General features: G+C 38.2%; 1 protein-coding gene across 1 annotated transcript in view; it reads right to left on the bottom strand.

The window, feature by feature from the left end:
- Nucleotides 1-302: 302 nt before the first annotated feature.
- onecut2 (one cut homeobox 2) overlaps nucleotides 303-15,165 on the bottom strand; it is a 29,187-nt gene continuing 14,324 nt past the window's right edge. The window contains exon 2 of the mRNA XM_088435468.1: nucleotides 303-5,631. Within this exon, the coding sequence (XP_088291594.1) occupies nucleotides 5,342-5,631 (290 nt within the window). The 3' untranslated portion in view covers nucleotides 303-5,341. The remainder of the gene's footprint in view (nucleotides 5,632-15,165) is intronic.

Here is a 15,165-nt window from a genome sequence, read left to right as displayed (position 1 = left end):
TAACATTTGCACCAACTAAGTTTAAGTTTAAGTTTAACTAACTAAACCTAAAATGACTTTTGGACATGTGGTTGAGACATTTTAAGCAAATAATAATAATAGGTTTTATTAAAATATCTAAAAAAATTGTCTTGAGTATGATTATGAGTATGTTTGAAAAACAGTTTTCTTTTCAGTATGGCTTTTGTCTAAAATAGAGAGTAATCGAAACAAATTGATGTCGTTATGGAAATCAATATTATATGTCAATACAGTGCTATAAAAGAATAATTCCTTATTAACCAAGGTATGAGCTGCATGGATGTAAACACACACAGTTTATTTGCCTCTCTCAAGGATTCCAGTTATCTTTGGTAGTTCAGTTTACATCAATGTGTGGCCCGCGCTTCACCTGATCTTGTTTTTTTCATCTAGAACATCAGCCTGAAAGTCGTTGCTTATTCAACAATGGTCTGCAGGATGCAAACAAATGCAAAGAAAAGTAGATTTTAAACAATAAATTAGCAGGAACATTGACAGATGCAGTGCTCAGCATTGGTTGGCCTTTTCTGAGCCTTGGTTGTATTCAAAAATAGAACATCATCCTCATGACAAAAAACAAAACAAACAAACAAAAAAAGAACAAAAACACTGAGAACATGAGTGGACATTCAGATGCAAGTCTAGTTTAACATTCCTACATTGTTCTGCCATTAAGTCTAAGCATTCATAAAAGAACATTTCTTTTGATTTTTGTTTTTTTTTTTTGGTTTATTTTTTGTTTTTAAAGCTAACTAAGAATAAATTAAGAGGCCTGGCGTAAGCACTGCATCTTTGATGCAACTATCATTCTTAAATACATAAATATTCATTGAAAACAATTACATCTAATTAAATAGCGTTAAATTATTATCAAGTACAAACCTAGAGTGTTCTAAACACCTTATAAATAAATACAGCATCAAACATAAAGGAAAAAGAACATACAATGTAAACTTTGGCAAAGCTAATCTTCATCAGAAGGGTAAAGGGTTCAGTGGGAGATTTGGCAACACAATTTGTTCGCTTAAATTAGAAACATAAATTACATTAAATTAAAAAGAAAAATCACACATACACAATCAGCAAAAAAATCCCAAGTAGGAATGTAATACTAGACATAATTATTGGCAATAAATTGTAAGTACTTCAAGCAAACAAGCAATGAAAACCTCTTTGGAACATTTTTGGTTTCATACACTTTTTTTTGTTCTTTTTTGCCTGTATTACATCCAGACAGAATTGCAAGTGAGAATGGAAAATGGCCGCCACCCCTGGCTCTCGAAACAACACCCCTCCATTGGGTATTGTCAACAGGATTGGAGGGCTCAGTGGGTGGGGGCATCTCTTTGGACTAGAAGCTTTACATACAGAAAGAGAGAAAATTAAGGATAAAGCTATTTGACCGATACTTGAGCAGTTTCTCTCAGTGTGTGTTTATGTTGTGTAATTTTGGTTCTTGTCATCTATTGTTGGTGTAGGTTATGGAGCAGCAGCAGAGTTCCCCTCCTCTAAAAGAACACGCTAATGTGCATCTTCCAAGCTACTTAGTCTCTCTCCAAAACGACAAAGTGGGCTTTTGTGCAAGCAAAATTTGCCAATTGTTTGGCCATTTCCTGATGGAATTCAGCTAAATGAGAAAGGTCACAGTTAAGTTAGGCCAGTGTGCGAGTACAGAGAAGAGTCTTTGGTTTGATCTGTACATCTCACATAGCGTTATTGTTAGCCTTTGTGTTTTAGGAAGCTCAACAAATCAGTCAGCAGAAACGATGGTTTCACGTCAGACTGGATGGAAGCAAAACCTACGTGACGGAAGCAGTTGTTAGCTAACAATTTGTGTTAGCTGTTAAATGGTGACAATGAACTGACGCTTACGCAAATTTATTATGAACAAAAGGGTGGGAATCAATATTTCCCTGCATTAAAGCCTGGGAAGCTTGGAGGTAGACTTGCTTTGTGGAGAAACCAATGGCTAAGGGTAACGGCGAGATATTTTAATGACGTAATATTCATTCAAATTAGTTGTGTGACTTTTGTGTGAATGGAGGGCACGCCAAAATTCAAATAAGCCAAAAATACTTGACGTCAAGCTAGTTATCAAGAATTACAGAACTTGACATAGAGTAAAGCCATGCGATTGTAAAAGGACAAAATGTTGAAAAATAAGACAGTACATGGATGAAAACCCAAAGTGGGTGAGTGGCGCGCACACATGCTGCTTAGCCAAAGTTGGGCTGTAACTAGAGGAGGAGAACTGCTTCTGGCATTAACAGTGAATCTTTGGTTTGTTAGCTGAGGTTTCTGTTGTTCGTTTAACCATTTTAACTTTGAAAAACTGCATAGGCACACGTTAAAGACACTCTTCAACCGTGAGAGACACATTAATGTTCGGACATTTGCGGGCTGGAGGGAAAGACGATGATGACGCCGTCCTCCGTTTCCCTCCTTCTCGTGTGGTTTTCCTTTTGTCAGTCCCCAACTTGGCCGGCGTGACTCAACTTGAGCCAGAACAAAGCTATTTCTCCACTCATGTGATGTCATCCAGTCCTCTAGCTAGCCTCCCTCCTCATCCTCGTCTTTGATCCTTGACATCGCTAAATCCACTCTTTTTTTAATTTTTTTTTCAAATACTTTTGTTTGTTTTTGGTAGTAATACTCTTCCATTTTCAGTCTGTTTGTTGGAACAGTTAGGTGCAGAAAAAGGGTTTTCTTTGGTTTCGATTTGTCAATAAATAGAAAAAGTCTCAGTGTCCATTTTTTTTTCATTCTCAAGCCTTTGGCTTGCTTCTAACCAGGCTTGGACTCAACCTGGGGTTTCTAAAGGAGCAGGGGCTGCTGACTGGCGTCTTTGCTTTGGTTTGGTTGCAATTTTTTGGTTTGATAGCTCATGTAAGTGATGATTGATGAGGTGATTATGGATCGTAAAAGCTGCTAGAACACAGAAGGAGGTGATTGCGGTTGAGGTGTTTTTGAATGGGCTTTGGTATTTACATCCAGTGGGAAAGGCTATGCAGAGTGATGGTACATTGTCATTGTCATGCCTAGGCCGCAAACAAATGTTGATAAATGTCCATCACGTTTTTATCAACCGATTTGTTTGAAGCGCTACGACGTGTCTTCTTGCTTGCTAACCGAATGACGCTGCACGGGAGACGGACTTTCCAGACATCGTCTTTAGATTGTCCTCTTTAACTATTACAAAGGCCCTGATTCGCCTGGGTAGTCCGTTCCCCACAGGATCAAACGGTCTACTGTTTGTTTTTGCGGTGAACGGATGGCAGTCAAAGTTTTAAAACAGAGGTAGGCAACTCTGGTCCTAGAGAGCCGCTATCCTGCATGTAGTCCATGTCTGCCTTCTATGACACGCCTGATTCAAATGATCAGGCTCGTTATCAGGCTTCTGCAGAGCATGCTGATGAGCTGATTATTTGACTCAGATGTGATGTAAGAGAGAGACATCAAAATCATGCAGGTACGCAGCTCTAGGAAAGGGGTTGCCTACCCCCGGTCTATAAAAAGACTGGAACCAAAAAGGAAGAACTAGTATACGTGTACCAATCATTAAGGGCATCAAACATGCATGTGTTCTGTATCCAACTAGTTACAGTGTGCCAGTCAATAATTTGGAAACACACTCTACTTCATTATTTAAAAAAAAACCTGAATCGTACATTAATATTTCACTCATTGTCGTGACGAAATTTCAAAGTAATAATTTGCCTTTTATTTTTTAAATCAAAACAGAATGTTTCACAATTTAAAAATCTGAAAATAGGCACCATTTGTATAAAAAACAAAAAAGCAACCAAACACTTTCCCTCTGTCTGTTTTTACTGTTTTTCGGACAAAAAACGAAAATGTGGTTTTTGCCATTTTCAGAAAAAATTAGCCAATAATCTGGGTGCATTCCTATATGTAGGTGATGCTTTATAACCTGCAATGACTTTCAGTTCACATCTGTGCATTATCAAGAGTTAATCAAATGAATGTAGTCACCTTTAAAGCTGTTTCCAAACTTTTGATTGGCACTGTGAAATGTTCGAATGTCTACTCAATGTATCTAAATGAAAAATCTAGTAACACTGTCACAAAAAGATTTTTAAACTTTCAAGTAGTGAAAATTGTTTCTCCTAGTTTAAGATTGTTCTGATTCTCCAATACAAAAAAACAGTGGCCAGAGTAAGGAATTATCACGAAAACAAGAAGTATGGTTGAACAAAATTAGGCTTAACTGGAAAATATTGGTTCATCTTGATCATGTTTCGTGGGATGAGCAAAATTTAAGTGAGTGCATGAATGTACTTTTACACAGTACATTACAGCGTGTGATGACTAGAACGCAGAGTGGATTTCAGCCACTGTTTAGAAAAATGGCATCCTGAGTTTTCTAAGATGCGAAAAACCACTCGGCTTGGCAGAGAGCCCCAGTTTCTATTGCAAAACAAATGTGCTTCAAGATTGTGCTCACATATGTAGTACATATTCATGTTCACTGTACTTCACTGAATTTGAGGAAAACTTGCAGTACGACATGTTGGCTCAGACTTTGAGGAAGATTTATGTGCCCGGGAAGGTACCAATGATGTGTCTTTGTGCTTCCGTTCTTAGTCATTTCCCAACTTGAACAATCGTTGAATTGTATGCCTGTCTTTGGTAAGATTGAAGCTTTCAATAAAGCTTCGAAAGTAAAAGCTAAAGAGTGCATTGAACTCAGTTCTGGAGGGGGAAATGACTTTGGTTTTCTGGCACTGTAATTGAACCGGAGGGTGACGTTACTTCAGCAAAAAATGTCAACTTCAAAATAATGTATTCTGTTGTTTTAATTTGTGGAAATAATTCCATTCTCTTTGGTTAGTTTAGAAGTGACCGAGGTTTTGGACATCTGACAAAATGTCCATTCATTCTTAGCACATTCTGTAGTCATAAAGCTTTCATTGGTTAGCCCACTGGTTGGTTCCTAGCTTATATTGCATAATAGAAAACGTACTGTACTCTCGTCTTTGGTATTTGGGCTGGTGTGAGACACACACCAGCAGTGAAGCATTTTTTTCTTTCTTTTTTTTTCGTCTTTTTAAAGATATTTTGTTCTCGGGCATAGCTTGCCTTTCAGGTTCTGAACGGATTAGCGATGGGTTTGGAGAAGGCGGTTCGGCTACAAGTCGTCACAGTGAGCAGCCCCTCTCTCAGTTTGTCGTTTGGACAAACGCCAACAGACAAAAAAACATAAACAAAAGTAAAACGTTTGGTTTCCCGGTTTCCACTCTTTGCTTGGATCAGGCTAAACCTAAACCCTCATCCCTGTCATCTACGCCGCTACCTATCATCACGCTTTGGTACAAGTGCTGGACGCTGAAGATTGGGCGCCGGGGCTGGCTCCGTCATCTGTCCATTTGTCCAGGCTCCGGCGGCGGGCGTTCATGAAGAAATTACTGACGGTGGTGAGTTCAAGGCCCAACTGCTGCGAGATGGTGAGCTGCATCTCTTTGGATGGCCTCTTGTTTTCTTTGAAGATGGCCAGCAGCGTTCGCCTCTGCAGGTCAGTGAAGACCAACCGGGATTTCTTTGGTGTGTTGTTTCGCTCCTTCGCTGTGTCCTGCTCCTTCCGCTTGCACGCTACAACCCATGGGAACATCGGACAAGAAATGGGACATGTTAGAGTTGCTCATTCGTTTTACATAATTTCATTATCTACCAGTGGCGTGTGGAGCAGTGATGCGGCCTCAAACTCATTTGAATGACACGCCCCACCCTGCCCACACACACAGATCAATTTCTAGGCCATGATCATAAAACTACTCGGAGAGAGAAACTGATACTAATCCCCCCTGTGATCATGAGTACCAATACCTTGACATAAGGCCCGTTAGTGGAACGACACCGATACTTGGTATCGGTACTTGCCCACCCAACATTAGTTTTTAGCCGTGAAAACATATATTACTCTGGATCTGCCAATGTAGAGTGAACATTTTTAAATGGCACTCATTTGAATGTACATGGGCAAATGCAAAAAATATAGCATTCTTTTTCCATAATGCATGGGCGTAATAACTTGCTTATGTACATGCACCATGGGATTTTGGGAAAAAAATGCAGAACAGACATAAATATAAAACCATAAAAAATATTCATTAACAATGTTTATTTATTGCAAATATTGCAAATGTTTTTAAATGTCTAAATATGTTTAAACAAATGGCACAAACAACACCTATGTCTTTTTCAACTAGGAAATTCGATTGAGGATTTAATAATAGCATAGACATTGGGTCAAGATTTTCATTTAACAAGGGGAAAAACTACCGAGATAAACCTAGTAAGAAATGGGATATTGAGTTCATGGTCACACATATGGTTTATATTAATGGTAATTTTGCTACAACATTTTCCTACTAGAAGTAGCTCTTATAATATGTTGATCCCTCTAGCCACTTCAAAAAGTTGTTGTGTTTTATTATGTCTTTTTTCAACTTCAATGCACAACAAAAGACCAAAATGCCAACCAGCTTCAACTCCTTAATCCAATCTGTAACCTAATTTCTTGGGTTAAAATAATTAATCCAGCCTTGGGTAAAAGTAACCCAATTAACTACCTGGCGAGTGTGTAAGAAAAAAAAGACTGCATTTTTTTTTTAGTTCATAATATTATTATCAATGATAAATATATATAGTATATAATAAAATATAAATGATAATAATTTCATAATTTTACAGGTACAAGTCTCAATGAGACTTGAAAAAAATGTGTGGTGAGCTGCTTAAGACCAATATTCACATTAAAGAGCAAACTTAATGAATTAACAATTAAATAGTACCTATGTCTCTCTCCTGTTTCCTGCTTACTGCAGCTCAATAAAAAGCAGCTAAGCAGCAGTTTTCACTAGACAATGTTCAAGAAAAAGTGCAGACAAGTCAAGTGTCAAATGTAAAAGGAGAAGCATCGCAATCACCCAGACACACACACACAAACACAGCCACTGCCATCAACGAACAGGCAGCACGCTTGAGTGATTCAATCAGGTTTTTGTTTTTTTTCGCACCCTCTGATCGGGGTTACAGTGAGGATCAAATGCACAATTATATTATTCAAAAGGGGTTTACCGGTCTGAGAACAAGGGGGAGGGTTGACAATAAAGTGGGTGGCGAGCGTAAAGGGGAGTGTGTGTTTTTTAAAGGTGAGACGGGATCAATGGGATCAATATGGCAGGCATGCACCGTCTTTCATCAGCTCTCTGCCGTGAATCAGAGTCTTGCTAAACGTGTCTATAAGCAAATACATCAGCAGAAAATATGGAAGACCACTTGGACAGTTTACCGCCTTTGATTCGCTCATAGTATTACATACTAATCAATTTTGTTATGTCAGAATAATTGAAAAAAATCTCCTATTTTGTGAGAAGCCTAAATCTATTTTCTCCTAAAAGAACAATCTACATTAGCGTCAAGAAGAGCAAGAAACAAAACAGGTTTGACAAAGAAGAGGGGTGAGCTTGTCCGCCTCACAGTGCAGAGGTCGCGGGTTCGCTTCCTGCTCAGCCCTTCCAGTGAAGAGTGCATATTCTCCCTGTGCCTGAGTGGATTATCTCATCACAATGTTCTTTTATTGCAGTGCCTCTCGACTATAGTTTGCCAAAGGTCTTTTTGCGCGCCTCCCGTCCACTCGACGCACTGACTATAAATAAGATTATTATCTTTAAAAAGTTTCTAGGTATACCTAAACCTGGATCCTTGTTAACATTAACAAAATAAAAAAGCAATATAAATGAACTTTCAACAACTGTTTATTATTTTTTACAGCGTCTATACGAGAACTTAAAACTCGGGTGACCAAACATGCCATTTTAATTGACACAGTCCCTATTTTGAGCCTTCTGTCCCAAGTCTCAATTGTTTTGCTCCGATTTAATGTTGGTCACATACCAACGTCCCAATATTTTTAGCGAGTCAGTTGTTTATTCCATGCATATAAGTAAATTACTCAGTTTTAATGGTGCTTTATACTGATGAACAGTTGAAAAGGAGGTTAAACTATTTACATTCACATTATACAGGAAATAGAACTACTTGATTCTGTGTCACCGAATCATGGGAAATAAGGTCACAACATTGTAAGTTCAGCATTCCCAATATGTGACAGTGAGGTATGTTGTGCCTATAGAGTTTTAGTTTGATGAACAAGGTTTTGCAGAAAAAAAGTGCTCACATTCAAGGATTGATAGCTACACGAAGAAATAAAAGAAAGCGAGCACTGCACCAGATCACACTGTTGACTAGAGATACAACACATCTCAAATGTCAATAGAAATACTAGTTCAATGCACCAAACAGGAATGACTCGTTCAGGGGTAGGCAACTCGGGTCCTGGAGAAGCGCTATCCTGCATGTATTCGATGTCACACCGGATTCAAATGATCGGGATCATTATCAGGCTTCTGCTGAACTTGCTGATGAGCGAATTATTTGAATCAGGTGGGATGTAAGAGAGAGACGTAAAAAATGTGCATGTATGGCAAGGGGGTTGGTGGAAACAAAAGCAGGATCAGAGTCACCGCATGTCATTTCAACATGCACAGGCAGGGGAAACACATTTTAATACACTGGCAAAATACTGGGACCAAGTAAAAAAGGATGGCTCAGAGTCAGGGTATTGACCAGTTGAGCAATGCTGAAGTGTCATTCAAGATGCATTTAGCATGCGCTAAAGTAACCATCAATAGTCACCAGAGTGGCTAGCAATTCAGTTTGTTATAAATAGTTCCTGATAAGAATTATTTGCATATTTCATTTTCAGCAAACCTGGCGTGTCCGTATACAAAACATCATGTTTTGTTCATAGGTTTGAGGACTACCTGTGGAAGATGTGTTTACGTACACTTCACTTCAGTTGACAATTGTGGCGCTAATGTGATGAAAAACCAACAAATTTTGCCTTCATCATTACTCTTTTATCTCTATCAGTCTTCTGCACAATTATCTTTCATCCATCCACCACTCTTTTACTTATTATGGCATGCTTGCATCACTCTCCCTCATCTTTCTGCCCCTCCTATCTTTCTGACTTGCTTCATCTCTCTTTTTTCCTTTCACCATGGCTCGCCTTCTCGTGCACTCTGTATCTTTTTTTTATTTTTTTTATTGCACCATTACCACTTAAGCCTGGTATCCATTACAGTGAGGGCATGTAAGTGCAGGGTAAGTAGTAAAGTCGTCCTTCAACATACATTTCACTGCTGGAGTGTGGCGCCACGCTTTGGCACATCAAAACACTCCATCAGGAGCCAACAGAGCTAAATGATTATTTTCTTCTTTTGTCAGCAACTTGTCACACTCTTTCTCCCCAATATTTAAACGTTATTTGACATTTCAGTCAACTCAGTACATTATATGCATGTATTTTAGGGATGCACCAAAATTAAAATATTTGGCCAAATGCTTGGCTAACAAATCAAAAGGGAAAAAAAATACAATAAAAAAAAAAAACAAAAAAAAACTTTCTTTGCACATTAGCTTTCAGCAGCCAATCGACTTTGGGAACAGACTAACATCACTTGCAGCATCCTGTACAGGCCTGTAAATGATATGAAAATGCAATAAAACATCATACTAAAACTCTGATGATTATTCTTGTTCTTCGTTTTAACACCTGTTTAAAGGGGCTCTCATTTTAATGCGTACCTGTTTTTGCTAGTAAATGTTACAATAATTATCTACAACAACGGCGGCGTTATTCTTTATTTTAATTCATTGACATACCAAACACTAGAATTAAGGACAGAAGTCTGGTTATTAGGGTATGATTTGGTATTGTAAACATCAGTGGTGTACCGTCAGGGCCAGCTAGGCCTTCTCTGCTGACCTAATAAAACCTGATATTGTCATCACTATAATAAACTATAATAATTATAATAATTATAATCAAAGTCAATTTTATTTTCAATGTATTTTTACTAAATTTTTACTTTTTCTTCAAAAGTTGAGGGCCATCTGTGCCGTGTGCAAAGACACATGTAATCAGGCCCATATTTTTTTAATGGACTGCTGCAATAGCCAATCGAGTCATAAGATCGCCATCTAGAGGCTTCACGTTGAACGAAATGTGACTGAATGCTCACTGCAGGAAGGCAGTGCTATCCTCAGCAACCAAGCTAATAGTGTTAGCTTGTCTGATCTGCATTAAAGGTGTAGCGTAGCTATGAGCTAACCTGTCCACGAAGGGGAAGGTGTTTGTCCACCCCTTCCAATCAACAAACAATGAGCTGTACCCCTGGCTTATGGCTTCTGAGGGAAACTGCAAATTGTTCTGGTGGGAATGCCTTTTGTTTGCAAAGGATCAATTTGGTGTTTGGAGCTACACTGGATTTGCAAACTTCAATTGTTTAACCAAGGCAGCAACAAGACACCAAAGCACAACTGAACACAAGCGCTACGGTGCTTTTAAAAACTTTGGGGGACACCCGAGTGGATACTTTGTACATCTCAGTGCAAAGGGAAAGAGAGAGCTCCACAATTCAAGAGTCTTACATCACTGAAGACATACAGTACGTGTGAAAGTCACGGACCGCCCCTGGTAAAAATACTGTAGGCGAAGGTTTGCTGTAGTTAATAAAATATCAAAGTAATTTCACAACCATAATTCTTCAGCTTTTATAGCTTGATAGAAAGCCGTCATTTAGACATTTGCAGTTATTAACGTTTATTACATTGACAGACTACTTTTCTGTCCGAGATTGAAAAGTCTGGTTGAATGCACCACGTACATAGTTAGCATCTAGTGCTAACTCTGAAGACTTGTGCCGTATCATATAATGACAGCATAACTGTTTGGCAATTTATTTGAGTTCTTAATCAGTAACTGAATATGATTTTTTTTTTTTTTTTTTTAAGGAGCGAATTCAAGTTAGTGGTTCTTTGATGTGATGGCAACAAAACAATCGCAAGGACTCAAGCTAGCCACTGTGCTAACACAGCTGCAAAGGCCAACTTCAAATTAACAGCCTATTGAATTGTCTGTTATGTATTATTTAATGTGTATATTTTCTACTGCTTTATCTGCGGTTGGGTTGTGACATCCTTTTTGTTTTGACACATTGTTTCAGTTTTAATTGTGCACCAGAAGTGTGCGTGTGTTTTTTGCCACAAAACTGTGTGTAAATGACAAATAACGATGATTCTTCACCATCTTTTCTGATACACACACATGCACGCACACGCACACACACGCACACACACATGCTAGAGTAGGCAATAATTTAGCACTTAGCAATAATCACTACATAATATCCCTGTATGCATGCGTGCGTGTGTGTGTGTGTGTGTGTGTGTGTGTGTGTGTGTGTGTGGTTGTGCTTAATGCACCATGATCATTTCCTCTCACCACTTTGCCAACCGGAAATACTCTCTGTCTTACAGTATTCAGTACTGTATCTCTCCCTTGTATGAAAAGGAAAATTCCCAAATTATGACATTTTTGTTATTATTATTATTATTATTATTATTATTATTATTATTATTATTATTATTATTATTATTATTATTATTATTATTATTATTATTTGTTATTTTTAATATTTCCACAAAATAGTACAGCTTGGTTCAATTCACTGTGATACATGCAATAATTCTCTGTTTCCATTATCAGAGGTAATGCACATATTCAATGTGCCACTACATTTATGGCACATTACAATCTGGGTGAGGGAAACAACCTCAAGGCAAGCTCATTGCTAAAGAGAATCTTCACTTCCATGCAATAACAGGAGAAGACAACAGTGCGTGTTTTAACAAAGCTTGCTTTCTGCTTAGACTGAACAGCTACATGGTGATTACAAAGAAAAAAATGTGTGTGAAAACTTGAGATCAATTCCACATTCGCTGTCCTACTGATGGAATACCCACAGGAGCACTAAAAGTGTAATCACCCATTGCTTAAAGACGTTTTTAATGTAAAGAAAAATATGGAATTACATCAGCACTATTCAATACACTTAGCGGCTGAAGCACTTAATCATTAAAGTAATTGATTGGAGATCAATATGAGCTTACAATTAATGGTGTAAATGTGCTCTGAGTATGTTTCTCCAGATATTTGTGATTGTAAACGTACATATGTAACTGAGAACTGCCATCAAAAGATACATTCCTCAGTTATGTAGTTGCATATCAATGTGTATACACGACTACTCAGAAAAGATCTCTCTTTGTTTAATCTGTCCACAATATATATGGTGATGCTATCAGACTGAGGTCATATGCGTTTACCAGGAGTAACAGGCGAACCAATCACAGCCTGTTATAGCATGATAACAGTGGGATGGGATGTCCTAAGAGAACCTTGACCTCATCTGGTTTTTTATTATTATTCCAGAATTTCACTTCAGTTTTGTTGCTTGAATGGCATTTTAAAACATTCAGTTAAATAGCTGCAGAGTCCCTTGTGTCTTGTCATCTAGTATATAATGAGAAAAAAAAAATCCTTTGGATTTGAGCATGTACATCGGTTACACACGATTAAACAAATAATTTGTTCCTTTTCATCCTTACTTGTCAGTAGAAAAACTAACATGAAATATAGCCTACTAAGGTCAAAATGAACAATAGTAGGAGTATTTAAGTTTAATATCCCAGGAAGATTAATAGATAGACTAATACTGTGCTGATATGTAAAAAAAACAAAAAAACAAAAAAATAAAAAAAAAAGACCACTCATTTTATTGCAACTATCGGAGGTCATCGGCGTATCAGGCATCTCCCCGCCCCACTACTTGAGGACTAGGTGAGACCAACAGATTGCTTAAAATAAAGCCCCCGGTTTGGAGGTCAAATGTTGTAACTTCACAAGCACAGTTTGTTTTATCCACTAATACTGTTTGCTTTACCAAAGTGGTAACTCAAAGAGGAAGCTGAAGTGTTACTCATTTGATAAGTCAGTGATCAATTTGTTTATGATTATTCATCTTTTCAGTTTTGCGTTCTACTCTCACAACCTTCTGATCTATCTATCTATCTATCTATCTATCTATCTATCTATCTATCTATCTATCTATCTATCTATCTATCTATCTATCTATCTATCTATCTATCTATCTATCTATCTATCTGTCTATCTATCTATCTATCTATCTATCTATCTATCTATCTATTCTCAAAATACAATCTGACAGCACTGGAAAATTGCTAAAATTTTGAATTCCCCCCAAAAATCCTCAGGAGAGATATAAAAGCGTCAGGGAAAACATTCACTAACCTTGACTTGCTAAATGTTGACAGTGATGATAAGTCAAAGGGAGCCACTGTTTAGTCACACACATACGCACATACACACACTGAGCTAATAGATGATGAGTTAACTGGTTTCTCTGTACTCGTTCTTATCAGCTTTGTTTTTGGCGTCCTGAAGTCATTGGTGGTCTATCTCACAGCACACAGCCCCAACAGAGAGCAAACACAGGCAGAAAGATAATATTCTTCAATCGATAGATTGGATTGTTATCGATGATTGATCGAGAGAAGCTTGTGTGGCCATAGAGGACCGCTTGTCTCTACTTTGATCAGTGCCAGGTCATTTAAGTTGATCAGATTTCCTTGTCTGTAAGATATGAAACAGCCAAGAGATCACAGCAAAATATTTAACTAGGCAGTCAGTAGAATTTAGCAGCATCTAGTGACATCTGATGATTTTGAAACATGCACACTACAATCTCTCAGAGAGACCGTACTTGAAAGCTTGTGACCTATTTCTTCAGAGAGAGAGACATTAGTCAGTAAGATTCATGCAGAAGCACGACAATTTTGGCATCCGCAGACACAACAAGGGATCCACAACTGGTCAACAGTATGGAATTCATTGCAAAAATCCAGTCCTTTCCAGACCAAATTTGGTTTCCTCAGCTTTCTCTATAGCGTCAACATCTTTCTTGTTTTATCTCAATGTCTTTGCTCTTGTTTTTTTATGTGTGGTTGGTCACTTCAAATGCGTGGAATAACTGTGGTCATCCATACTCTCAAATCGATCATCATGCCCTGTGTTGTGGTACAGTTCTGTACCTTCTGTGTGCACCATAAAGCTTGGCTTATACTTGACAAGTCCACGTGTTCCACACAGCTCCACGCGTCAAAATGAAGTCATTTCGGCAACCACGCCCCTCTGTGGACAAGTCTGTGCAGGCCAGATTTTCCACAACACGTACCTTCGGGAATTTCTTTACCGCACGGAAGCACTGCATGGAAAACATGGCGGACAAACTATTGCTCATGGAAGTTCGCCCGTACAAACACCTTTATGTTTCAGCTGAAAGGGACCACTGTGACCTAAATACCGTAAACAACTCCTGGCAAGCACACACACTGGAGAGAGATGAGGGGTCTGCTAAAAAAAAAAAACCTTTTAGATCATTTGAATCTACTAGGATTCTCTACCTCTGTTATAGAATAGTGTTGTTTGTATGCTGCAGACTCCATTTACTGCCACCTATAGTATGGGAGAATATTGGCTGTCTGCCGGGGAAGCCGCACCGAGTATAAAGTTCTGCTAAGTGCCGGTGAAATTCCGTGGGTCTCCTTTCTGTGCGGAGCTTTCATAAGTCAAGCAAAAACCAAGCTTAACTCTTCTCCTTGTTTGTCATCATCTTCTTCTCTTCCTTCCACATTAATTCCACATTCAAATCTTCTTTTTCCCCTTCTTCTTCCTGTTTTTTTTTTTTTTTTTTGCGAGAGGCATACAAACTGGAAACTCGGCCCCACACAAGATACAAACTGATAATAAAAAAAACGTGATTGGAATTACGCTCGTGAAGATTTCCTCCTTTGACTAGCCATAGCTTAAGAATGGCTGCAAAACATGGTGGCCTCTTGTCTGACCAGCCCTTCCCATGTCATATAATTTATTCTTCCTAGACATATGATTATATAAAAAAAACAATGTTTGCGTGATAGATTACAAGTATTTGCATGTTACTGAAATTTTTAGCGGGTTTTTAAAATGATTAACTTTGTTCAATAAGAAATACTACTGACTGCCTCTTTAAAGATTGAGAGTAGGCTATAGATAATGAATGATTGTGGATAATTTGGAAAAATGGCGGTGTATGGCTTGTAAATGGAAGCGGATGATAAATGGAAGAGTCGATGGCTGGGTAGCGAATAGATGGA

The sequence above is a fragment of the Hippichthys cyanospilos genome, chromosome 15, assembly GCF_059441005.1.
Source record: "Hippichthys cyanospilos isolate Australia breed blue-spotted pipefish chromosome 15, RoL_Hcya_1.0, whole genome shotgun sequence".
Lineage (NCBI taxonomy): Eukaryota > Metazoa > Chordata > Actinopteri > Syngnathiformes > Syngnathidae > Hippichthys > Hippichthys cyanospilos.
The sequence above is the reverse complement of the archived record's forward strand: the minus strand, read 5'-3'. Positions and strand labels throughout refer to the sequence as shown.